The 27,641-nt window shown below is 38.2% G+C and overlaps 1 protein-coding gene across 2 annotated transcripts in view; it reads right to left on the bottom strand.

The window, feature by feature from the left end:
- The window catches only part of kremen1 (kringle containing transmembrane protein 1), a 96,179-nt gene extending 90,704 nt beyond the window's left edge, over window positions 1–5,475 (bottom strand). Inside the window, exon 1 of one of the 2 annotated variants that reach the window (XM_079814970.1) lies at window positions 5,195–5,475. In XM_079814970.1, the coding sequence (XP_079671096.1) occupies window positions 5,195–5,270 (76 nt within the window). In that variant the 5' untranslated portion in view covers window positions 5,271–5,475. The remainder of the gene's footprint in view (window positions 1–5,194) is intronic. The other variant, XM_079814969.1, reaches the window with a different exon arrangement.
- Window positions 5,476–27,641: the final 22,166 nt, after the last annotated feature.

Here is a 27,641-nt window from a genome sequence, read left to right as displayed (position 1 = left end):
TACATAAGGCAATCTCTCTTTCTACAGTCTGTCTTCAAATTGCTCTCTTGCTCTCTCTCTCTCTCTCTTTCCCCAAGTTGAATACGGAAGACAATAGGCCGGAAGCTAGATAATTTACTTTATTAAAGGTGCACTACTTAAAAAAAATTCAGTAAAATATCCCAAAACCACTAGGCCAGTGTTATATATTTTTTTCTGTTGAGTACTTTCAATATCCCAAATGTTTCCAACTATTTGTAAATCGTGAGAAAATTGCTATTTTAACCAAGGAACCGGGACGTGTGAGGATGTAGCCTGTCAATTGCATCATATCTGCGTTACCCTCGGTTTTATTTTGCATAAACGCTTTAGTTTTACTGCAGTGTGCAACAAGTGTCATAGCAGCCGCCGAGAGAACGCACAGAGTAACGTCATTTTCAACACACTCAGATGTATCTAATATGATAAATAGAGCTGCGTTACCTCATACTCATGACCGGAAAAGCGACTGTGGCATACATAATAAAAGTCCTGCCGGCAACTATGCCATAATAACAGTCCCGCTGTCCGCGAGGCGTGTGTTCCGCTCTTCTTATTAACAGAATAATAAGAAGTGGCCTTGCTCAGCTCCCACAACACTCTGTCCTACTCTGCTTCATTCTACAGCAGGGGTCGGGAACCTTTTTTGACCAAAGAGCCATTTTTCCATTTTTGGTTAATGCATTTTTCCAAAAGAGCCACAGTAAAAAATAATATTAAATTATTATTAAAAAACATGCTTTTTTCCCCAATAAAATTTCAACAATAGTAATTATTAGGTCCATAACTAAAAACAAACACATATGCAGCGAACAATACATAAGTTGCAATATGGAATTAATTGTGCAGGGCTTTGTGAGGTTGAGTTATAAATCCTCTTTGTGTGTGTGAACATCTACTATGTTTACGTGAATACTCGACTTGGCATTTTGATATATTTCTGTAGCCTATAAATTTGACGTGCAGCCGAGGACAAAGCTGTGCTTTTCCGTGTTGCGCTCGGAGCGCATGCACAGCATCCTGTCACTAATTCAGTTGTCTTTCGCGACTTATCGCGCGTTTATCATTAATTTTCGTCAACTGAAATCTGCGTGGATTATCATAAATACACATTTATTTATCACAAGGGTCTCTGCGGCAAAAGCGAAAGTACCCACGTGTGAAATGTTTCGAAATGTCTTTTTCCACAGCAGACCACCAGTTTCAATAAAAGGATATATTCAAGTTTGTATAGCCTACTTTTACATTTTCGCTGCTGTTCTAAAAATGGTTTTCGGTTACCTTAAACAAGCCACAGCTGCTTGAATCCCAGAGCAGAAGCTGTTACCACAGAAACGTAAGTGGGTTTTGATTGCTGTCGCGACTCGTGACACTCGTGAACAGCACTGAGCGCGCACGGCCGACACAACTTGAATATTAGTTATTATCATGCGTTTCATTAACTTCGGTAGGCTGTACAACAAGGGAATTGTAATTGGCTGCTTTTTTCTGCAGAGAGTGGATCTCTGTTGATGTGTCTAATTTCTTTTATCGATCATTTGTTGGTAAAGGGTGAGAGACCTGAGCCACATTATTTTTGTCAAAGAGCCAGGTGTGGCTCGCGAGCCATAGGTTCCCGACCACTGTTCTACAGTAACGTTAATAATAGCATCCATGAACATGAGTCCTATCCCGATTCTTTTCCACCGGCTGTGAGGTGAAGACCACATGTCCCAAGATTCTGCGCTCAAACGTGGCATCATCAAACTACGCCTTTGTTTTGAATAGGCGACCTCTAGTGGACGGAAAAGTTACATAGTGCAGCTTTAAATTTTGAATAGGGATATTTTTCTTACACAAACGTATGGTTTCGCTTCAGAAGGCCTTTATTAACCCCCCTAGCCGTGTGGAGCAGTTATGATGGACAGATGCACTTTCATGGACTTCAAAAAAAGAGCAACATTCACTGCCATTATAAAGCTTGGAAGAGCCAGAACATTTTTTATTATAACTCCAATTCTGTTCGTCTGAAAGAAGAATGTCATATACACCTAGGATGACTTGAGGGTGAGTAAATCATGGGCTAATTAAACATTTTGGGTGAACTAACCCTTTAATTAGGGCAGCATGATTAATTGGTAAAAGATCACAATCTCATTTCAAACACTCACGTGATCTCATTCCTAAACGACAATGAATCGCCTGTGTCTATTAAACCTTTGACAAACACTTTCAACAACACAGTGTTGTTGATAAGTTGATAGTTCGGATATAAACACTGATGTTTATGGTAGTAATCAAAATAGAATAAATCACTATTTGAAAGTAACTCAGCGCTTCAAATAACAATTGTGTAAATTACATCGTTACGCCAGTAGGTGGCGAGAAATGACTTTTAAAAAAAAATTATTTGAATGATTAATTCACAAGATTCGTTCAAAAACGCTGATTCATCCAGTAATTAACAAATGAAGTATTTATGAGTCACTGAATCATTCATTCAAACCGTGTATTTTGTTGTTTTTTTAATTTATTCAGATTAACTAAACATTTGAAATAAACTGCAGCAACATTTTGTCAGAACCTCTAGTACATTCAGAGAATCCTGATCAGGAGAATCGTGAAACCAAAAGGGCAAAGTGTACAAATTTGCGCTATCTGTCTCACTGTTGTTGAATGATTATCATTATATTTTACATGGAACACATTCAAACCATTTTACTACATCCCTTATTAATTATTACAGCACTAATTAGCCATAAACCTGTCAAAATTAGTCATAAACCATGTCACATGTCACAAAATGATAGAAAAAAACTTTTAAAGAGGAATAAGTCACCCAAAGGCCTGAGTTATTATTATGCATATGTTCTGGAAAGCAGCTTTAAATACATTGCTAATGCATAGGTATAGACGGCAGTGCTTACGTATTGCTCAGATAGCCTAACCTGTCATTTGATTCAAAGGCTATAATTAAAAAAAAAAAAACTTAAAAGAGAGCGTAGGGGATTTGGTTCAGAGACTTGAAACAAACACAAATTACAGCTTACGCTGCTAGTGAAGCGATGCGACGAACTAGAGCACTCCCATTATAATCAATGCAAGTGCCTTTTGCATTTTAGTTAAGTCAGCTTCATTGATTCTTCAATTAGAGGCAATTTGAACTACCTGAAATCTAGATAAACAACATGTCGTTAAACTAAGTTTCATCTATGCTACTAACTACATTCATATCAATCTTCAAATTCATTTTGGTAAATGATTTTTTGAGAAAAAGTTGGGTAAACCTAGATCAAGTTAGCTAACAGTCAATTAACTTGACCGTCAATTAAATGTATAACAATAAAAAAAGAAAGTCATTGTTTCAAATAATAACCTATTTGATAATGACACCTAACAATCCAATTTTATATCAGATTTTTACTAAACTCATTCTAGGAAACATACAATTTCCATTAAATGAACGTTTTTGTGGCTTGACGTACACATAAACTTTGATTGGTCGACAGGTTGCTGATGTCACGATTCCATCCACAACCCTGGAAGAAATGTCGCTCTTTCTTTGCCGTTTGGGGTGCGAGATTTGCTTTATGTACTTGCTTTATGTGCTCATATTGCTAAACATTTATGAATTAACATTTATTTTGGGTTTTGCATGGAGACAATGGTTGTCTGATGCTGGAGATGGATTTATGATACAATTAAATGTCTCAAGTTCACCTCCCAGGGAAAGGTATACTTGAGATATGGGACGAAAAATGTTACGGTTTTGTGGATTCTAGATAAAAATGAATCTGTTGTTGAGCTTTCAACTTCTATATAGCATATGAATCACCCCCAGATTCACACAGAAAAAGGGTGTCAAAATTGTACCTTTAGGGACAGCAGCTTGTTGCTGCAGCAGTACCCTTAAAAGGACATATTTGTACCTTTTTTTACCACAAAAAGGTTCATAGTTGTACCTTAAGGTACGTATTTGTGCTTTTAAGGTACTAATATGCAGATTTTAGGAGTAACAAAGGTACAAATATGTCCTTTTAAGGGTACTGCCCCAGCAACGAGCTGTTGTACCCCTAAAGGTACAATTTTGACACTCTTTTTCTCTGTGCGGTTTGAAAGACATCAAGTATTGAACATCAATGGCAGAGAAGTAAATCTGTCAATAAGAGTAATTTAGAGTTTTTTTGTAATCCCAAATGCAAAATAGACAATGATGACACAAAGAGATGCCTTAAAGATATTTACAATGGTAACAATAGCTTCCACCAAATGCCATAGTTACTGTGGTTATTGTACAAGTAAAACAAAACTGTGGTAACTTGTGGTAATCAGTCAGCTAATTCTTTCATCACCAAATTTATTGAAAGCTTTTTACTCTCTTTGATGAGATCCCATATGAGGATTTTGAAGTAACAACAGTCACTGTTGAAACTGGTATTGTGGTGGAAACTATGGTTACCATGATACATTTTTGTAAAGGATTTCATATCCGTCCTAAAATAAATACATTAAAGCGTGCAAACATAGCCAGGTGTGAAATATCTGTGTGGCATATTGTGATTCTTAAATTGGAGATGATTGCAAAGAAAAAAATACAATACATCTCGTATCATATTTTTGGTGTTGGTGTTGAAAGAAAAAATTGACGCAATTTCTGTATTTATACTTTTTTTTTTTTTAAATGAGGAAAAGTAACTTAATAAAAAAATATATATAAAAAATCTATAGGCAAAAAGTCATTACATCGCGTCATTACCTACTCTCACCATATGTCCATCACACTATACAAACATCCCCTTGGTGGTTCTTTACCAAGATATGCAATAACTTTAACAAACATAAATGAAACATAGTTGAAATAAGTTTCATTTTTCAAGACTTAAACAGTGTCAAATGTGTCTCTAATTGAAGTATCATCAACTGCAACATCGATGCTTAGTCTGCTTAGTCTCAAATGGTGCTTTTGAAATGATTTAGTAGGCTACTACACGGATTGTGTGATTCATACAGCTGTACCAGAGGCAAGACGAGGCAAGAAAAGTGACAGAACGCGCTGCACGCCGATGCTCATCTCGAGACTGGAGTCGGGACAATCAATGCGGGCTCAACGCAGTGCACGACTGTAAGAAACATCTCATAAAAGACCTACAGCCACCAGAATGCACAAAGTTACAAGTCACAAGAGTTGAGGACTAACCCGTATCGAACTGGTCTGAAGTTGAAGCGCTGAGGCAGGCAGCAAGGAGCAAAGCTGCGATTCTCCACGAATCCATCTCTCTTCTGTAGTGGGCTATAAGGGATCTGAACACCTTCTCTCCTTCTCTTCTTGCAGGTGAAGTGTTTTGAGTCCAGTCAGGTCAGTGGAGCTGAAGCAGTGAGCAGCAGAATGACATGAAATCTCGCTGCGCGTCCGCGTTAAGAGCGTATGAACTTCTAGGCAGATCAGCGCTGCCCCCAGACACACACACACACACACACACACACAAGACAGATAGCAGAAAAAGTAGGGATCCTATTTCAAATCATGTGACAGGAAATCGGGGCAATAGATTCAACCTGCCCCATGCATGGGGGCATATACCTGTTGCGCGCGGTGGGATGGCCAGAAATCCAATAGCTGTGAACGAGACAACACAGAGAGTTCCGGAAAAAAAAATCCCTTTAGACTTTTAAATCGGTGTTGTTTCCAATATGACATTCTCATTCTCATGAGAGAGACGGATAGACAGACAGGCAGGCAGGCAGGCAGGCAGGCAGGCAGGCAGACAGACAGACAGACAGACAGACAGACAGACAGACAGACAGACAGACAGACAGACAGACAGACAGACAGACAGATAGATAGATAGATAGATAGATAGATAGATAGATAGATAGATAGATAGATAGATAGATAGATAGATAGATAGATAGATAGATAGATAGATAGATAGATAGATAGATAGATAGATAGATAGATAGATAGATAAATAGATAATGTTAACAAATAGAACTTTTGATTTTTGAAACGTATTTGTAAATTTTGAAATTAACTAAGATTACTAATACATACGGTAGAAGTATTCATGTTAAATAATAGTTCACTAACAAAAAAAAACCTCAATGTAAGGTGTTAAGTGTTAAACATTATTATGAAATATTATTCCAAATTCTTTTGAATTCCGCAGAAGAAAATCATGCAGGTTTAATTTGTATTATTGTAGGTTAGTTACATGTTAAAAAGGGAGGGATAGTTCACCCAAAAATGAAAATTATGTCATCATTTACTCATTCTCAAGTTCAATTCTCAAACCTTTATGAATTTATTTCTTTGGCTGAACACAAAAGAGGATATTTTTAAGAATAACCAAACAGCTGATGGACCCCATTGACTTCCATAGTATGGGGGGGGGGGGGGTACTATGGAAGTCAATGTCGTTAACCATCCAACCTTTAAAAAACTTTGTGTGTGTGAGTGTGAGTGTGTGTGTGTTAAGCAGAAGTAAGAAAGTCATACAGGTTTGGAACAGGGTGAGTAAATGATGACAGAATTTTTATTTTTGGGTGAACTATCCCTTTGAGTTAATTTGAAGCAATACATTAGAAACGTTAAAATTGATGAATGAATACATGAAAAATTTACAAAAATAACAAGTTAACACTAACTGTAAAACACTGTAAAAATAGCTGCCTTAAAGGGTTAGTTCACCCAAAAATGAAAATTCTGTCATTAATTACTCACCCTCATGTCGTTGGACACCCGTAAGACCTCCGTTCATATTCGGAACACAAATGAAGATATTTTAGTTGAAAGCTGATGGCTGAGAAAGGCTTCACACAGGCCTCCATTGGCATTCAGTACATTGACACTTCCAAGATCCATGAAAGGCACTTAAAACGTCGTTACAAAGTCTATCTCACCACAGTGGCTCTACAATAATCATACAATGCGACGACAATAGTTTTTGTGCGCAAAAAAAAATCAAAATAACACCTTTATCCAACTTGTTCTCGACTTCCGTGTATGCCTCCACGACGCATGCGCGAGAATATGACGCAGATCCGGCGTTCGGACATATGACCCAGAAGCGATTTGTTTACGAGCAGAGGAAGACGCGCGTGTCTCAGCTGTTGGATTCTACATTGATCGTGCTTTAGGTCTCGGCGTAGTGCTCAAAATGGGGCTTAAGTGTGTATTTCATCGATTCCCGAACACCGGCGCTACGTCATATTCTCGCGCATGCGTCGTGGAGACACACACGGAAGTCGAGAACAAGTTGGATAAAGGTGTTATTTTGATTTTTTTTTGCGCACAAAAACTATTGTCGTCGCATTGTATGATTATTGTAGAGCCGCTGTGGTGAGATAGACTTTGTAACGACGTTTTAAGTGCCTTTCATGGATCTTGGAAGTGTCAATGTACTGAATGCCAATGGAGGCCTGTGTGAAGCCTTTCTCAGCCATCAGCTTTCAACTAAAATATCTTCATTTGTGTTCCGAATATGAACGGAGGTCTTACGGGTGTCCAACGACATGAGGGTGAGTAATTAATGACAGAATTTTCATTTTTGGGTGAACTAACCCTTTAAATTCTTTAGGTAATCAACTTGGCTGTTTAAGTCATTTCAACTTAAATGACATTAAGTTGACTTTAAAAAATTAGTTAAATCCTGTATAACAAAAAGAGTTGAAAATTGCACATATTTTGTACAATTGAACTTATTTTGATGATCATAACTTAATCATATCATTTATTTATTTATTTTTTTTACAGTGAATGCATATGTTGAGTTAATATTTGCACTCTACACAAACGTGAGGAATATAACTTAAATGTAAATTTAAAGCCTGTCAGCCTTCTGTGGTAAATAATGACACATGCTCACTGGAACATAAACCTCATTTCAATGTCATACATTCCAGCCAATAAAATAAGCAGCATCAGTCGTGCAGAATGTCTCTCTCTAGTGGGAGAACACATGAATGGAGGATCCATTACCTCAGAGCACGAAGGGGACAGCAGCCACAACAGGCTTCTTCAGTGACTTCATCCACCGCTGAAATTAAAACGAACTCACCCAGAACCCCAAACGGCTCTGTAAAAATAACACTCGCAGCCTGCTGCCTTTTTTAAGGTTTGCAATGATTCAGTTGTGTATGAAAGTGACCATAACGGAGTGAATCATCAGCAGGATGTTCGGCACACTGTAATACAGAGCTGGCTTGGAGATGTCTTAATTTGTCTATTTGTAAGGCTTGTTCCAGTAAACTTACATAACCCTAAAACCCAAAAATCCCCAAACCAACATAATTCGATTTTTCTCCTGCACCAGCAACACCTTATAATTACTTACAGTTCACTATTAGGACCATTACATCTACCTAGTCAATACACACGCATAAAAGAGCATGTGACTACTTCACAATTAGATGGTCGAGTCCAAACAAGTTACTCAGGTGTATTCCGGGTTGTTAGATGTGTCAGTGTCTTTAGCCTTTGTCTGATGTTTGTAAGTGTATAATTATATGCATTTAAGACAGAATGGACACACTCCCTGTCCCTATAAGAGTAGACCCACATGATCTCATCTTTTCCAATGTCAAAAAAGCTGAGAATATACATAGTCATTCAAAAATGTATGATGGATTATTAAATTTATTTCCATGTAACTTCAAGGGTTTACAGTTCATTTACTTAACATATAACATTTTATATATGAATTGTATATGTATATGTGTTAATGTATAAGTAAATTAACTGCAAACCCTTAAAGTTACATGAAAACAAAATAATCCATACTTCATACATTTTGCTTTGTTATGGATATTGAACGTTTAGAAGGGTCAAATAATCGTAATATTTGACATGTTTTATAGTTGTGTCTTAATTTGCAACAACAAAAGGCCTGTGATTTAAGTAGATAATGCAGTCTTTCTAACTTGCTAGAGCATGTTAAAAGGAGGTTCTGGGTTCACTGGAAAGTCCAGGATTATATCATTATACTTGCTTCTTTAGAGCTTGTATGCGGTTTACACATTTCCCAAGATCTATACAGATTTGGAGGCCTCGGGTCCGTGTACGTTTTGATCGTTTGATTTCCTATTTGAAATGAAATAAGCAGAAATGAGAAAATGGCTCCTTTATTCGTTTTTTCGTTTAAAAAAAAACGCAAAAACGAGATTTCTGCTTGATTTTTCGTTTCTCGTTTCACGGGTAAAAAACGGATAAATGACTTCAAAATTCGTTTTCCACATGTGGGCGGTCATGAGACGCCCCTTTCCGCTGATTGGTCAAGCAAATCTGAGCATGTGACGTCATCAGCCCTTCCCCAGTTCTGTGTAACAAAATAATAGTCTTCTTAAACTGTACAGGGCATGGGCTTTCTTCTGTGCAACTTAACGCGTTTCACAGAAAAAGTTATATCAGAAATATTAAATATTAATCTGCACCCAGCCTGATTTATTTAGCTGTGTGGAGTAGGCTAAATATGTGTGGTGAAGCTGCGCAAGACAACGAAGAGCGGGTGACCATGCAATGTTCAGACAAGTGTTATACGCATCAGTCATAACTTTTCTTTACAATTCGCTCGGTTTTGGACAAGGGATGGTCATTGCTGTAGGCCTAATACATATCGGCATATGGGTAGCGATGATGGTGATTTTAAATTTTACTATAACTGTAATCAGAGCCGCGAAGCAAGGAGATGACTGACAGGACGATAGCGGAGGCAAGCGCAAGATAACTTTTGTTAATAAAAAATATTGATTTGTTTAATGTAAGAGTTTGTCTTTGTTTTATTGTTGTTGTTTTCAATCAAATAATAGTGAACCACAAACTGAGCATTCGTTTTAAAGAGGAATTTCCAAAGATTTTTTATTTATTAATGTGAGTATTTTGTCATCCGCTTTTTTTTTTTTTTAAATAAAAGTTTAATATATATAGTTTTTTTTTATGGTAGGCCTACATTTTTTTTGTAGTTGAGTTTTCATTAAAAATGGTAATGCCGGTAATGATGGAAATTCATGGTATGCGGGTGTATCATGTAATTTGCTTATTCGTTTTGATATATATAATAATAGTATATAATGTTAATAATGTTTGTTTTGTTCAAAGAGTGGAGGAAGATCAAAATAACCACTACAGCTGCTGAACGTCATTGACAAATCTTTTCTTGATAAATGTATGGATAACACAAGTTATGGTGTTGTCACAATTCATCAAAATATCCAACTTTAACGTTGCTAAATGGCATCTATACAATTATGATTTTCTATTCTATTTAAATGCACATTTCTTTTTACAGTTTTCTCTATTTTTCCAACAAAAATAGCTTCAAACAATGACTCTGTGTGACTAACAGGATAGAGTAGGCGCCCTCATTATGCGTCATAAGATTCCATAATAGAATTTTGGATAATAATGGAATATCGCGAGCGGGCGCGCCTTGCGTGGGTGCCGGCGATTTGACAGCAAAACGCACGTCCTTGACGCGTGGTTTAGCCTACCACAAAAACGCGCTTTCTTAACATGGGCTTCGGGGTCAAGGAAAACGCGTTAACAACGCGCGCTTAGGCTATGGTAAATCAAGCATCGAGGACGCGCGCTATGAGTCGGACAAAAGCATGTTACTAATGTGTAGGCTACACAGGTAAACCAAACAGGCAGTGCAAACTTGTGTTTGAAGTATCCAAACAGACTAAAGAACGTGCGCTTTGGTGTTTTCAAAATTGCATGCTCACTTTTTAGGGCACACCTCTTATAAAGTAAAGTTACATATTGTTGACCATCTTTCTAAGTAATTACACTATTTACCACGATACATGGCTGTTATAAGAATTAAATGAAATCAATATCAACAAAATCTATCTTACCATTTATCAAAATCCACTTACACTGTAATTACAATTGCCTAAATAATGTAGGCTAATGAGATTTTTAGATTTATGTTCTAAATATAATATTTTAATTATAGAAATATGAAATTTTGGGAAAAATTTTATTATTCCAGGCCTATGAAATTATAAAACTGCCAGTAGCTATAGTTGGCAGCGTAATGGATTCTAGAATCATCCAACTGTTCAAAAACGCTGAATTATGCAAGAAAGAAACCTATACTTTGTTTGAAGCTATTTTTGTTGGAAAAATAGAGAAAAACTGTAAAAAGAAATGTGCATTTAAATAGAAGAGAAAATCATAATTTTATAGATGCCATTTAGCAACGTTAAAGTTGGATATTTTGATTAATTGTGACAACACCATAACTTGTGTTATCCATACATTTATCAAGAAAAGATTTGTCAATGACGTTCAGCAGCTGTAGTGGTTATTTTGATCTTCCTCCACTCTTTGAACAAAACAAACATTATTAACATTATATACTATTATTATATATATCAAAACGAATAAGCAAATTACATGATACACCCGCATACCATGAATTTCCATCATTACCGGCATTACCATTTTTAATGAAAACTCAACTACAAAAAAAATGTAGGCCTACCATAAAAAAAAACTATATATATTAAACTTTTATTTAAAAAAAAAAAAAGCGGATGACAAAATACTCACATTAATAAATAAAAAATCTTTGGAAATTCCTCTTTAAAACGAATGCTCAGTTTGTGGTTCACTATTATTTGATTGAAAACAACAACAATAAAACAAAGACAAACTCTTACATTAAACAAATCAATATTTTTTATTAACAAAAGTTGTCTTGCGCTTGCCTCCGCTATCGTCCTGTCAGTCATCTCCTTGCTTCGCGGCTCTGATTACAGTTATAGTAAAATTTAAAATCACCATCATCGCTACCCATATGCCGATATGTATTAGGCCTACAGCAATGACCATCCCTTGTCCAAAACCGAGCGTATTGTAAAGAAAAGTTATGACTGATGCGTATAACACTTGTCTGAACATTGCATGGTCACCCGCTCTTCGTTGTCTTGCGCAGCTTCACCACACATATTTAGCCTACTCCACACAGCTAAATAAATCAGGCTGGGTGCAGATTAATATTTAATATTTCTGATATAACTTTTTCTGTGAAACGCGTTAAGTTGCACAGAAGAAAGCCCATGCCCTGTACAGTTTAAGAAGACTATTATTTTGTTACACAGAACTGAGGAAGGGCTGATGACGTCACATGCTCAGATTTGCTTGACCAATCAGCGGAAAGGGGCGTCTCATGACCGCCCACATGTGGAAAACGAATTTTGAAGTCATTTATCCGTTTTTTACCCGTGAAACGAGAAACGAAAAATCAAGCCGAAATCTCGTTTTTTCGTTTTTTTTTAAACGAAAAAACGAATAAAGGAGCCATTTTCTCATTTCTGCTTATTTCATTTCAAATAGGAAATCAAACGATCAAAACGTACACGGACCGCCTCGCCGTGTTAGGGTGGATATTGAAACTGAGGAACGGAGCCAAGGTATCTTCCGCAAGGCTCAGTCTCTCCTTGATTTCACGTCTAATCTTTTCATCACTGTCAATCCAATTATTCTCACCTTTTAATTCGATTTATTAAGCAACGTACATGCATACGCCTACCTATTGCAACAATCATGCTTGCTAGATAGATAGATAGATAGATAGATAGATAGATAGATAGATAGATAGATAGATAGATAGATAGATAGATAGATAGATAGATAGATAGATAGATAGATAGATAGATAGATAGATAGATAGACAGAATGATAGAAAGACAGAATGATAGAAAGACAGAACGATAGATAGATAGATAGATAGATAGATAGATAGATAGATAGATAGATAGATGGATAGATGGATAGATGGATGGATGGATGGATGGATGGATGGATGGATGGATGGATGGATGGATAGATAGATAGATAGATAGATAGATAGATAGATAGATAGATAGATAGATAGATAGATAGACAGAACGATAGAAAGACAGAACGATAGATAGATGGATAAAAAAGACAGATAGATTATAGATAGATAGATAGATAGATAGATAGATAGATAGATAGATAGATAGATAGATAGATAGATAGATAGATAGATAGATAGATAGATAGATAGATAGATAGGCAGATAGAATGATAGAAAGACAGAACGATAGATAGATGGATAAAAAGACAGACAGTATGATAGATAGATGATAGAAAGACAAATAGAAAGATGGATAGAACGATAGAACAATAGAATGATAGAACTATAGAACGATAGAACGATAGATAGATAGATAGATAGATAGATAGATAGATAGATAGATAGATAGATAGATAGATAGATAGATAGATAGATAGATAGATAGATAGATAGATAGATAGATAGATAGATAGATAGATAGATAGATAGAAAGACAGAACGATAGATAGATGATAGAAAGACAAATAGAAAGACAAATAGAAAGATGGATAGAACAATAGGATAGAACGATCGATAGATAGATAGATAGATAGATAGATAGATAGATAGATAGATAGATAGATAGATAGATAGATAGATAGATAGATAGATAGATAGATAGATAGATAGATAGATAGATAAAACTATGATAGATAGATAATATGATAGATAGATGAATAGAAAGGCAGATAGAATGATAGAAAGACAGAACGATAAAAAGACAGAACGATAGATAGATGGATAAAAGACAGATAGAATGATAAAGATGGATAGACAGATAAAACGTTAGATATATGGATAGCAAGACAGACAGACAGACAGACAGACAGACAGACAGACAGATAGATAAAACGATAGGTAGATGGATAGAAAGACATATAGAACGATAGATAGATAAAATCATTTAAATAAAATATATACATAATACATAATAAGAATGACTTTTTTTGTAAGGAGAATTGTGGGTAAACATGCTTAACAGCTTGAGCGATGATCACTCACTCATATAGACATTCTATCTCTCTATAGTTTATTTGAAGTTGTGTCTTCTCCCTCCAGCAACAATATATACACAGGTATGTATTCTTTACCCTTGCAGGGTTTTAAAGTCTTTGCATTCTCAAAGGAAAGATGAAAGTGGCGTTCTTAACCATTCTACCTGGAAAGAACACCTCTCTCACACACACACACACACACATACACACTCATCCATCTCCCTGCGTTGCTTTGAGCTCTTTAATTAAAGCACAATGTCACCCAGAGGAATGGTTTGTGTTTTTACTACCTCTCATCTTTAAGACCTTTGAGCTGAACAGAACACCCACAGAAACTATTCACACCTGCTTGGGATGTTCTTCCTCTGATCCTCCTCCTCCTCGTTTTAAAAACCTGGAAGAGGAAGAACACCTTTTCACCTGCGGCACAGAAATGAAAACCTTCAGTCAGGCCTGGTCTGATCTGAAGTCTTGCAGTCGATTTCTGTGAAGAGATTCCAGTTGGCCGCAGTGCTTTGCTGCTTGTGTCAGTCATGTAACGTAATTAACAGAAGCATGAGTATTGTGTAAGTTAAAGGGTTAGTCCACCCAAAAATGAAAGTACGCCCATGATTTACTCACCCTCAAGTCATCCTAGGTGTATATGACTTTCTTCTTTCAGACGAATAAAATCGGAGTTATATTAAAAAAGTCCTGGCTAATCCAAGCATTACAATGGCAGTGAATTGTTGTCTTTTTTATGAAGTCCATAAAAGTGCATCTATCCATCATGTAACTACTCCACACGGCTCCGGGGGTTAATAAAGGCCATCTGAAGCGAAGTGGCGTGTTTGTGTAAGAAAAATATCCATATTTAAAACTTTATAGACTAAAATGACTAACTTCTGGCGGAAAGCCGTACGCAATTTGACTAGTAAACTCTGACACGATGTATTGAAGCATTTCTCTTTCTCTCCCATTGCTCTATAAAAATTCGCGTTTTAGACTCTAATTGATGACCGGTGTTTTGTTTTGCTCTATCCTCTGCGCTTCTGCGTTCATTAATACATATGCGTCAAGGGTTCAAGGGTCAAAGGTTACTCTTTTGCCGTAAATCGATGCATACGGCTTTCCGCCGGAAGTTAGTCATTTTAGTATAAAGTTTTAAATAAGGATATTTTTCTTACACAAATGCATCGTTTTACTTCAGAAGGCCTTTATTAACCCCCCGGAGACGTGTGGAGTAGTTATATGATGGATAGATGCACTTTTATGGACTTCATAAACGAGACAACAATTCACTGCCATTATAAATCTTGGATTAGCCAGGACTTTTTTAATATAACTCCCGATTTTATTCGTCTGAAAGAAGAATGTCATATACATCTAGGATGACTTGAGGGTGAGTAAATCATGGGCTTATTTTCATTTTTGGGTGAACTAACCCTTTAATAAACTGTTATTCCGGTACATGAAAAGGGCCAGTTTGTAATAGGCCACAGCTCCAACAGAGCACACAAACTGTACTAGACTTTGCCAGTTTTGTGTGTTGAGCCTAATTACAGGGTGATTGTAACTTCAACTGTATTGGTGTGACTGAGAAACCTCAGAGGTTTGTTGGTGGAACAATCTCTTGCTTTGGACTAATTACATTTAAAACAATGACTTCTATATGAGGAAAGAGTAAGAGGAAAACACCACCACACTTTAAAACTACACATACACTATACTGTTAAAGTTAAAGGTCAGTTAAAGTAGAATTAAAAAACCCTTGATATTAGTGACACCGGTGGCCGTTAAGAGAACTGCAGCCAGACCACATTGGCAATTTACTGCTTGTGCTCTCATGCACACGTAACGCACAGAACTGCGTTTCCCAAAAGCATTGTGAGCCCAAGTTGATGGTGATGACCATTGCCACTAATGTTCTCTATGATCAACTTAGCTCACGATGCTTTTGTAAAACGCAGCCCAGGAGACTAAACGTGACTAATTCCCTGATATACTCACACAGCAAAGTTCTTTTTAAATTTTTGCTTAAAGGGTTAGTTCACCTAAAAATGAAAATTCTGTCATTAATTACTCACCCTCATGTCGTTCGACACCCATAAGACCTCCGTTCATATTCGGAACACAAATGAAGATATTTTTGTTGAAAGCTGATGGCTGAGAAAGGCTTCAGATAGGCCTCCATTGGCATTCAGTACATTTACACTCCCAAGACCCATAAAAGGCACTAAAAACGTCATTACAAAGTCCATCTCACCACAGTGCATTCTCGCGCATGCGTCGTGGAGGCACACACGGAAAACAAGAACAAGTTGGATAAAGGTGTTATTTTGATTTTTTTTTTGCGCACAAAAACTATTGTCGTCGCATCATAAAATTATTGTAGAGTCACTGTGGTGAGATAGACTTTGTAACAACGTTTTAAGTGCCTTTTATGGGTCTTGGGAGTGTAAATGTACTGAATGCCAATGGAGGCCTATCTGAAGCCTTTCTGAGCCAACAGCTTTCAACAAAAATATCTTCATTTGTGTTCCGAAGATGAACGGAGGTCTTACGGGTGTCGAACGGCATGAGGGTGAGTAATTAATGACAGAATTTAAATTTTTGGGTGAACTAACCCTTTAATGGGGTGGTTGATTGCCCCTTTTTCAAGATGTAAAATAAGTCTCTGATGTCCCCAGAGTGTGTATGGGAAGTTTTAGCTCAAAATACCCCACTGATAATTTTTTTAAGCATATTCAAATTGTCACTTTTTGAGGGTGGCGTTTTTGTGTGTCTCTTTAAATGCAAATGAGCTGCTGCTCACTGGGCGGAGCTTCAAGAGCGTTAGCAGCTCTAATTACCTCATGCAGACAGGCAATGAAACTGTCCGACTCCGGTTTGAACATAGAAGACTGAACAATGATGGAGAGACTCAAGAAGAACTGACAACAAAATGACAGTGGTGAGAAAACAGCAGTTAAGAAAGTCTCTGATCATAGCGATTGTGTTTGCACAAGCTCTGCAATTAGACACGCCCCCTTTAGTTACTGTTGCTATGCCCGACAGGCCATGGCGCTCTGACACCACACACGTTCTCGCGTAGAGAAAATCTATCGCGGAGCAAAGAGGACACTGACAACACGCCGACAGACAGGACATAGCAAGTTTAATAGCAAAACACCACCACACTTTAAAACTACACATACACTATACTGTTAAAGTTAAAGGTCAGTTAAAGTAGAATTAAAAAACCCTTGATATTAGTGACACCGGTGGCCGTTAAGAGAACTGCAGCCAGACCACAATGGCAATTTACTGCTTGTGCTCTCATGCACACGTAACGCACAGAACTGCGTTTCCCAAAAGCATTGTGAGCCCAAGTTGATGGTGATGACCATTGCCACTAATGTTCTCTATGATCAACTTAGCTCACGATGCTTTTGTAAAACGCAGCCCAGGAGACTAAACGTGACTAATTCCCTGATATACTCACACAGCAAAGTTCTTTTTAAATTTTTGCTTAAAGGGTTAGTTCACCTAAAAATGAAAATTCTGTCATTAATTACTCACCCTCATGTCGTTCGACACTCATAAGACCTCCGTTCATATTCGGAACACAAATGAAGATATTTTTGTTGAAAGCTGATGGCTGAGAAAGGCTTCAGATAGGCCTCCATTGGCATTCAGTACATTTACACTCCCAAGATCCATAAAAGGCACTAAAAACGTCGTTACAAAGTCCATCTCACCACAGTGACTCTACAATAATTTTACGATGCGACGACAATAGTTTTTGTGCAAAAAAAAAAATCTAAATAACACCTTTATCCAACTTGTTATTGTCTTCCGTGTGTGCCTCCACGACGCATGCGCGGGAATATGACGTAGCGCCGGGGTTCGGGAATCCATGAAATGCACACTTTAACCCCATTTTGAGAACTACGCCGAGACCTAAAGCACGATCAATGTAGAATTCAACAGCTTAGATACGCGCGTCTTCCTCTGCTTGTAAACAAATCGCTTCTGGGTCATCTGTCCGAACGCCGGATCTGCGTCATATTCTCGCGCATGCGTCGTGGAGGCACACACGGAAGACAATAACAAGTTGGATAAAGGTGTTATTTTGTTTTGTTTTTTGCGCACAAAAACTATTGTCGTCGCATCATAAAATTATTGTAGAGTCACTGTGGTGAGATGGACTTTATAACGACGTTTTAAGTGCCTTTTATGGGTCTTGGGAGTGTAAATGTACTGAATGCCAATGGAGGCCTATCTGAAGCCTTTCTGAGCCATCAGCTTTCAACAAAAATATTTTCATTTGTGTTCCGAAGATGAACGGAGGTCTTACGGGTGTCGAACGGCATGAGGGTGAGTAATTAATGACAGAATTTTCATTTTTGGGTGAACTAACCCTTTAATGGGGTGGTTGATTGCCCCTTTTTCAAGATGTAAAATAAGTCTCTGATGTCCCCAGTGTGTATGGGAAGTTTTAGCTCAAAATACCCCACTGATAATTTTTTTAAGCATATTCAAATTGTCACTTTTTGAGGGTGGCGTTTTTGTGTGTCTCTTTAAATGCAAATGAGCTGCTGCTCACTGGGCGGAGCTTCAAGAGCGTTAGCAGCTCTAATTACCTCATGCAGACAGGCAATGAAACTGTCCGACTCCGGTTTGAACATAGAAGACTGAACAATGATGGAGAGACTCAAGAAGAACTGACAACAAAATGACAGTGGTGAGAAAACAGCAGTTAAGAAAGTCTCTGGTCATAGCGATTGTGTTTGCACAAGCTCTGCAATTAGACCCGCCCCCTTTAGTTACTGTTGCTATGCCCGACAGGCCATGGCGCTCTGACACCACACACGTTCTCGCGTAGAGAAAATCTATCGCGGAGCAAAGAGGACACTGACAACACGCCGACAGACAGGACATAGCAAGTTACTTTTGATATGAAATGAAGTCTCAACTTTGAAATTGTCATTTTTTAAAGAAATTTAAACAATAAATACCGTTTTGTGGCTCTTTCATGTGTCGTGAACGCTGTAGCGCCTCAGTTAAAGCTGCTCGTGAACCGATTATCTCTTCCTTCTATCTAGTTCATTGATAAGCATGAAATAAACATGAATGAAATGTTGTTTCAAACGCGGAAAGACGTCAGTACACGCCGTTTTTCCAAGTTCAAGTCCACCGACGTTAATCTACTAGCCCTCCTGACTACTTTGTCGGACAAAACGGCAGATTCAGCGATGTGATTGGTCAGATCACCTGTCAATCAAACTTGCGCGAAGGGTGAATTCACCAGCATCATGTCGACAGATGAGGTCATTATAATCAAACCAGTATCTAGTCTTTCAAGTATAATTTTAAAGTATATTTGAGAGTAAAATAGCAGTAAAAGTTTTTAGGTAAGAGTTCTCTCCTAAAACCAATTTTTACTTTTAACTTTTACAACCCAAGTTGGGTTGAAAATGGACAAACCCAGTAATTGGATTGTTTTAACCCAGCGGTTGGGTTAAATGTTTGCTTAAAACAACCCAATCGCTGGGTTTGGGTTTGTCCATTTTCAACCCAACTTGGGTTGTTTTTAACCCAGCATTTTTTAGAGTGATAGCGAATTGGGACGCAGCATTGAGCTAAGAGAAAGGGTGGGGTTGACCTCGTTGCTATGGTTGATGTCACCACATATCGAGAGATTGCAGAATTCAAGGGACAAATAATATTTTGACAAAGTTCACGAGCAGTACGTTCAAATGAATCTAATCAGCTTGAGAGGAGGCATATATACACACAGCCAACTCACCTAGTTACCTCGACAGTTCTCTGCCTCCCTACGCCACCCCGACTCACTTCACTCTTGACTGGTTCCTATTCCCATGCGGGAATACGGGTGAGTACTAAATTTTGAATTCTGTTTGGGCTAAATTTTGAATTCTGAGCCCTCGATCCCCTCGGACAGCATGCCAAATGCTTATTTTACTCTTTTACTCTATTCGACCATTTGTAAGTGTGAACTCGTGAAACAGCTGCCACAAGTAATTGGACATTATTTTCTTATTTATTTATTACAGATTTATTTTTGCTGTTTTTGCCTTTTTTCATTTTGATAGAACAGTGAGCAGACGCAGAAGTGGAAGACAGAAAGGGGGGGCGGGATCGGGAAAGGTCCATGAGCCGGAACTTGGGGCATTATTTTCAAATTACCTGCAATGTTCTATTCTTCTCTATCATTCAATGCATATTGCCTGTACATACATTAACCTTTATGTTATGTCATCGCAGAATAAAATCTACAAAATCAAAATGTTTATTGCATTTATTAGGGGAGAAGGCTCAGAACCCAAGGCTCTATCTAAAATTAGGACTGACGCGCCCATTATTTTGAAGAGTTTCGGCAAGTTAGGAGCTACTTTTAGCCTTAAGATGTTTCGTGAAGACGTATGTATAAAGCCGCTCAGAGTAAAATTTTTGTCTTAAGTGTCAAAATTCTGAGAATTATGTAATTTTACTCTATTCTTAGACTTAATAATAAGTGTGATTCATAAAGGTTCCTAAGTGTCAAGACTAGGTCTCAGTTCCCAAATTATTTAAGAGAGCTGGAGAGGTATCCTAAACTATTTAGGAGTAACAAGATGGCAGCAGAGAGGATGAGACCACACCCTTTCCAACAAAAATATAGTTGATAAAAGCTTGATCGTCAAGACACTCTTTTAACCTGAGAAAGAACTTCTCCACAAACCAATGCTCTGAAAATAGCACTATTGTGTCACTGACCACACCAAACATACAGTAGTGGCTAAAAGTGGGAGGAGGTTTTGTTTTTGTTTTTAAATGACCGTACAAATTTGCTTAAATATGAGGAAAGAACCAAACACTTAAACTTAGTGAAGGTATATCTGACTAATTATTAGGCAAAAAAAGCAAACTACAGCTAAAGGTTTTAGAAAAACAAAAAAGCTCACAGGGGAAAAAATGATGCATTTACTGCAACATAATCAGTTATTAATATTTCATTGGTCCTCTCTTGTTTTTTCATGTGTTCATGATTTCTTTGTATGACAGCCTGGCCAAAAATGATGTCCACACAATTTGGCATGTTTCATTGTGTTATCAAAACTATAACAATATATGGCTAGGAACTACTTTCTCATTCCTGCGTAATAGTCGCGGATCTTCGCGGCAGTACCATGGCTGCAGCAGCACAATGATATTACAGCGCCTGAAAGTAGCCCCCAACTAGGTAACTTTCAATGTGACCGGCACTAAGTTTATGTAGTTGATGAGAAAGTTTCAGGCTTGCAGCCGACAAATTGTGTTGTGGATTTACCTGTGTGATTAGCCATGGTTCTGTGTGTTGTAAAGGGCTGTGATAATAAGTCGAAGGTGTATACTACCACCATGTTTCACAGAATACCAACGAATCATTGCGCCGCTGCAGCCATGGTACGGCCGCGAAGATCCGCGACTATTACGCAGGAATGAGAACGTAGTTCCTAGCCATACAGGTGTAGAAAATCACAACTTTTCATTTTCAGTTTGTCTTAGCACACGATGTAACTGTAGAAGAGTCAAGTTTTAAATAGGAAAAATATTGAAAGTGTCTTTGGTAATTTTTTGAATGAGATGCTAATGGACTGATTAGAATCAATGATGTATGCTAAGCTATGCTAAAAGTGCTACCGCCAGATACAAAGATCGGCTGAATGGATTCAAAAACGGTAAAACTCAACTATTTAACTCTAGGGGACTTGTAAAATGAGCCTATTTTCAAAAAAAGTGGAGTGTTCCTTTAAGAGCATTTCAAGTTTTATACATATAGGCCTTGGTATGTGAGACTATAATTTGGCATAATCCTGAACAGTGTATAGGCTAGCAGAACCTGATTACATCATTGTTGATCCTGGAACAATATTACAATCAACCAATCAGAATTGAGGAATAAGTTTACAATTTATGTCAAGTTTAGGCTTACAAACAGGGTTGGGTGCTCCTACATCAGTGCTATTCACCACCATCATTTCCCTCTGATTTTAGGGATAATTTATGGGTAGGGTTAGGTTTAGGGGTAGGGATTAGAGGCTCTTGGGAGTGCACCTAAACATCACATCCTTTTGATTTTCCTTTTGAGTCCTTCACAAAAAAAAAAATTTGTCTACAGGTTTTCGGAAATCGGGGAAGGTCTTGTTTCAAGCTGTTCACACACTGGCAACAAAAAAAGCAATTAATACATTAAAATTCATTCATATAGCCCCTTTAAAGCTACACTATGTAACTTTTCCATCCACTAGAGGTCGCCTGTTCAAAACAAAGGCGTAGTTTGATGACGCCACGTTTGAGCGCAGAATCTTGGGACATGTGGTCTTCACCTCACAGCCGGTGGGAAAGAGTCAGGATAGGACTCGGGCAGAAATCATGTTCATGGATGCGATTATTAACATTACTGTAGTCTGAAGCAGAGCAGGGCCGAGTGTTGTGGAGCTGAGCAAGGCCGCAGGAGCGTTTGAATAGCGGGACTGTTATTATGGCATAGTCGCCGGCGGGACTTTTATTATAACATGGTCGCCGCCGCCACTTCCTCTTTTCCAGTCATGAGTATGAGGTAACGCAACTCTGTTTATCGTATTAGATATATCTGAGTGTGTTGAAAAGGAAGTTATGACGTTCACTCGGCGGCTGCTATGACACTTGTTCACACTGCAGTGAGAGTAAAGCGTTTCTGCTAACTCACACGTCCCGGTTCCTTGGTTAAAATAGCAATTTCTCACGATGTACAAATAGTTGGAAACAATTGGGATATTCTAAGTACTCAACTGAACAAAATATATAACACTGGCCTAGTGGTTTTTGGATATTTTACTGCAAAAATCTTTTCAATTTTAATAATATTCCACACTATTAAATTTTAAACAAATAAATGCAGCCTTGATGAGCATAAGAGGCTTCGTTCAAAAACATTCAAACAAAACATCTTACTGACCCCAATCTTTTGAATGTTAGTGTGCATGAAAGTCATAATTAAAGACTTGGAGCTGATATGTGATGCAGTGTGAGCACCAGGTGCTGATGGTGAAAGATTATTTGCAGCATTTGCAATGTATTTCAAACATATTGCATTTTAACAACATACCTTTTCTGATACTGACACTTGTAGCAGGTGCGTTTCTGTTCGTGGTAATTTCATATCAACTTCAGATAAACATCCCTCATAAATTATAGGAATAAGCCATCTGGAGTAGATCTGGAACTAAGATGTTTTCAACTGGGATGTGGCATAAGGACAGTCTGTCTCACTTTCTTTTGTTTTCTTGGAAAAATGACAATTCTGTCATCGTTTACTCACCCTCATGTCGTACCAAACCTGCATGGCTTACCTTCTGTTGTGAAACACAAAAGAAAAAGTTTTGAAGGATGTTCACGCTTCTATATTCCGTACAGTGAAGGAGGATAGGAACTCAATGTCCAGCACCAAAAGGACAAAAAAAGCACCATTAAACATCATAAAAGGAGTTTATCTACTGCACTATAATGAACATCATAAATAATAACACCTTATAATACTAACTCCGTTTGTGCATAGAAGAAAAAGTCATGCAGATCCTGAAAAAATGAGTGTGGCCTAATGAAACAACTTCCATGTTCATGCATTCAGTCCTGCGATGTGACATAATATAAAGAGAGATTTTCGACATTAATCAGTATAGAATAAGCAAACACTTTATTAACGGTACATGCAGGGATGCAGCATATGAGAGTGGAAGAAGTATTTAAAATATCTTAATAATTTGAAAATAACATGATAAACTCAATTTAAACAATCTTAAATTGTATTATACTACAAGTAGTAATGTGGTACAATACATAAAAATGACTATACAAGTCAAAATACTTTTTTCAAAGCTTATATTCAGTAAGGATGCACACAGGTGTATAGAATCAAGCACCTAGTAATGCAGACGCTTCAACAAACATTTGTGAAAGAATGGGTCGCTCTCAGGAGCTCAGTGAATTCAAGCGTGGTACCGCGTGATAGGTTGCCACCTATGCAATAAGTCCAAATTTACTCACTACTAAATATTCTACGGTCAACTGTTAGTGGTATTAAGATAAAAAATAAAAAAGATCACAGGGCGGGGTCAGCACATGCTGAGGCTCACAGTGCGCAGAAGTCACCAACTTTCTGACGAGTAAATAGCTACAGACCTCCGAACTTTGTGTGGTCTTCAGATTAGCTCAAGAACAGTGCGTAGAGAGCTTCATGGAATGGGTTTCCATGGCCGAGCAGCTGCATCCAAGCCTTACATCACCAAGTGCAATGCAAAGCGTCGGAAGCAGCGGTGTAAAGAATGCCACCACTGGACTAGAAGTGGAGACGTGTTCTCTGGAGGGATGAATCCGATGGACGAGTCTGGGTTTGGTGGTGGCCAGGAGAACGGTACGTGCCTGATTGCATTGTGCCAAGTGTGTCAAGTTTGGTGGAGGGGTGGATTATGGTGTGGGGTTGTTTTTCAGGGGCTGGGCTTGGCCCCTTAGTTCCAGTGAGAGGAACTCTTAATGCTTCATCATACCTAGACATTTTAGACAATTTCATTGTCCCAACTTTGTGGGAACAGTTTGAGGATGGTCCCTTCCTGTTCTAACATGACATGGTCCATAAAGACATGGATGAGCGAGTTTGGTGTGGAGGAACTTGACTGGCCTGCACAGAGTCCTGACCTCAACCTGACAGAACACCGTTGGGATAAATTAGAGCGGAGACTGTGAGCCAGGCCTTCTCGTTTAACATCAGTGCCTGACCTCCCAGATTCCCATAAACACACTCCTAACCCTTGTGGAAAGCCTTCCCAGAAGAGTTGAAGCTGTTATAGCTGCAAACTCCATATTAAACACTCTACGGATTAAGAATGGGATGTCATTAAGGGTGCTTTCACACTAGCACTTTTGGTGCACACCCGGGTTCGATTGACGTCAGAGTTCGGTTCGTTTGGATGATGTGAACGCTGTCTTCCGAACTCGGGTGCGCACCAGTGAACCGTACCCTAGTCCCCTCGAAATGGTGGTCTGGGGTTCGGTTCATGTGAACTCCGGTACGGTTCGCTGCTGATGTGAACGTAATCGTACTAAATCGCGGAAGTGAACCTCTATTAATGACGTATGATTTGATAAAAATGTGTGTTTGTTTCACTCATTTTCCTGGCGAGAGAGACTGACGTACTGCAAGCAGAAAGCTGTAGATCTCATGATGATTAAACAATGAACCAATGACAGAACAGAACTGAGAACCCACATGGCTAAATTAACCACGGTCAACATGACACAAGAGACTAGGGAATCACAATACAATGGAGCACATGACAGGATCACATGACAAAAAGGAAACATTAAAAAGACAGAAAACACGACTGAAATAAACTTGAAAATAAAAGACATGAAGCGTGAACATGAACAAGACCCAAAACCATTACAGCAGCGCTGTGTCATATATGCCATAGCTGTCCTGTACACAAGAAAACCTGCGTTCGCATCTCAACCTCAGCTCTTATTTGTTAAAGGGGTGGTAAAACACATTCTTTCGAAGGCTTGATTGTGTTTGTGGGGTACACTGTAACATGTGTTCATGCTTGGTTTTTAAAAAAATGCCTTATTTTTCATATATTTTACCTTTATTCTACACTGCTCTGTCCCTCCTTGTAAAAACGGTCTGATGGTTTCCGGGTTCTATGAAGCCAGTCCCTCAAAAATACACAGTGGGCTCAGATTGGTTAGCTGGCCCAGTGTGTTGTGATTCGCTATCCGCCTAGTGCACGTTTGTCGGAAACGTCACGCCCCTTACCTTTACCGGTAGACTATGCTTTGGGTAGTATTAGAAACAATGGCGTCAATAAAACCATACCAATTTGAGCCCGAATCGGACCCAGACAATTTTAGTGAAGATGATCGAGCAGAACCTGTTCAACCTGTTCAGTCCTCAGGAGTAAAGACTGCGGATCTATAGTGATCGCTACTGAATGGCACTGTTACTTTTGTATTTTTAGAACGATTATAGCCAAATATCTGTTGCAAGAACTATTAACCCAAAACAAACCCTAAACATTGGCTTTACTATAGTAGCCAAATCAAACACAGAACCATGTTTAGCATGCCTGTAGATAAACAATACATAAAAGCTCTAATCAAAGAATAATTTACACTAATGCCAAGTTCGCTGTTGAGATTTTAAAAAAAAGTTTGTAACATTAGGTGTTTGTCGGATAACGTTAAGTATGAATGAACATTTAACAAACTGGTTTGCAGAGCCAAACAGCATTGTCATCTGTGTACTTCCTTGCTACAACGTACAATTAATAATACGAACTAACGTTATTACAGGAGACCACATCGACGAAAAATAAATCATACTTACAGGCAGTGTTGGGCACGTTACTTTAAAAAAGTAATTAGTTATAGTTACTAGTTACTTCTTACAAATAGTAACTGAGTTAGTAACTGAGTTACATCATTATAAAAGTAACTTATTACCAGGGAAAGTAATTACTGCGTTACTTTTTTTTTTCTCAAATGTTCAAATATGTCAAATAACTTGGATGCCCCAATATTAGATATGTTAAATGAATGAATTGGACACTAAATAGAATAAATTATTATTATAAAACATTGTACATTAATGTACACTATTGTAATGTTGCTGTGGGACAATGTGAGAGACACCTATCAAATTCAATGCATTATTGTAAATATTATCAGTAGGCCTACTATAGTGTAAATATTGTGTAAATATTATCAGTACTATACTTTCCTTTGGTAGTGGAGCTCACGTTATCACCTGGTTTTTTAGCCACTATTTTTGTGGCATATGATGATGTGAGGCGCTTCAGAATCACTTGCCACCGGCGTGGAGAGACTCTTTCTTCCAGGGCATAAGTTGCACGTTACATAAATATTCTTAACTTTCACCTCAACGAGGGAAAAGTAGCGCTTATACTTCCAGTTTGCGAAAGCTACCTTTGAAGTCGTTGGACCATCGCTGAATGTGCATTATATGCGTGTGCGTCATAGGTGTGTGTGTGTGTGTGTGTGTGTGTGTGTGAACCATAGACCGTGAAAAAAATAGGTGTGAACTCAACCTATCAACTTCAACCTTGTTTCCCACCCACCAATCATCATCAGTTATGTGTACCACTACCACCCCACCCACCCCCAACACGCATGGCTGGTGCGCGCGCACACGCACACACACACACGTTGCAGGTCTGACTGACAGAGAGCCTGTTCGGATGAAAAGCGATTCAGTGAGCTCAATTATAGTAACGCGACTAACGCCGCATTTTTTTCCTCAGTAACGCTAACGCCGTTGTAACGGGAGAAACAGTAATTCGTTTGATTACTCGTTACTGAAAAAAATAATTCCGTTAGTAACGCCGTTTATCTGTAACGCCGTTATTCCCATCACTGCTTACAGGTTGTGGCCCGTAAACAGCTTCTGTTTTTAAATCCATCTTTCAGGACAAGCCGTTGTGCGAATCCTTCATTGAACTCGCAAAGATTGTGGAAGCTTTCCTCCATGAAATGTGCAGCGGGAGCCGCGAGTGCCCGTTGTGCATTCACACTGGCAGTGTTTGTCTCGCGCAGCTGAACCGTGGCTCCTGTATTGCAAATACAGACGAATATTGTCCATTATGTCACATTTTCCGGTCTTCTCCTCCGACCCCTGTCTGTCTCGTGCTTTGATTTATGATGGGCAGCATATATCTGCTGCAAATGCGACCTGTTCTCCTCTGTCTCATACACACATGCATATAAAATGTTGTATGTTAAACGCACT

Source organism: Gobio gobio (assembly GCF_949357685.1).
Source record: "Gobio gobio genome assembly, chromosome: 4".
NCBI classification, from domain to species: Eukaryota; Metazoa; Chordata; class Actinopteri; order Cypriniformes; family Gobionidae; genus Gobio; species Gobio gobio.
The sequence above is the reverse complement of the archived record's forward strand: the minus strand, read 5'-3'. Positions and strand labels throughout refer to the sequence as shown.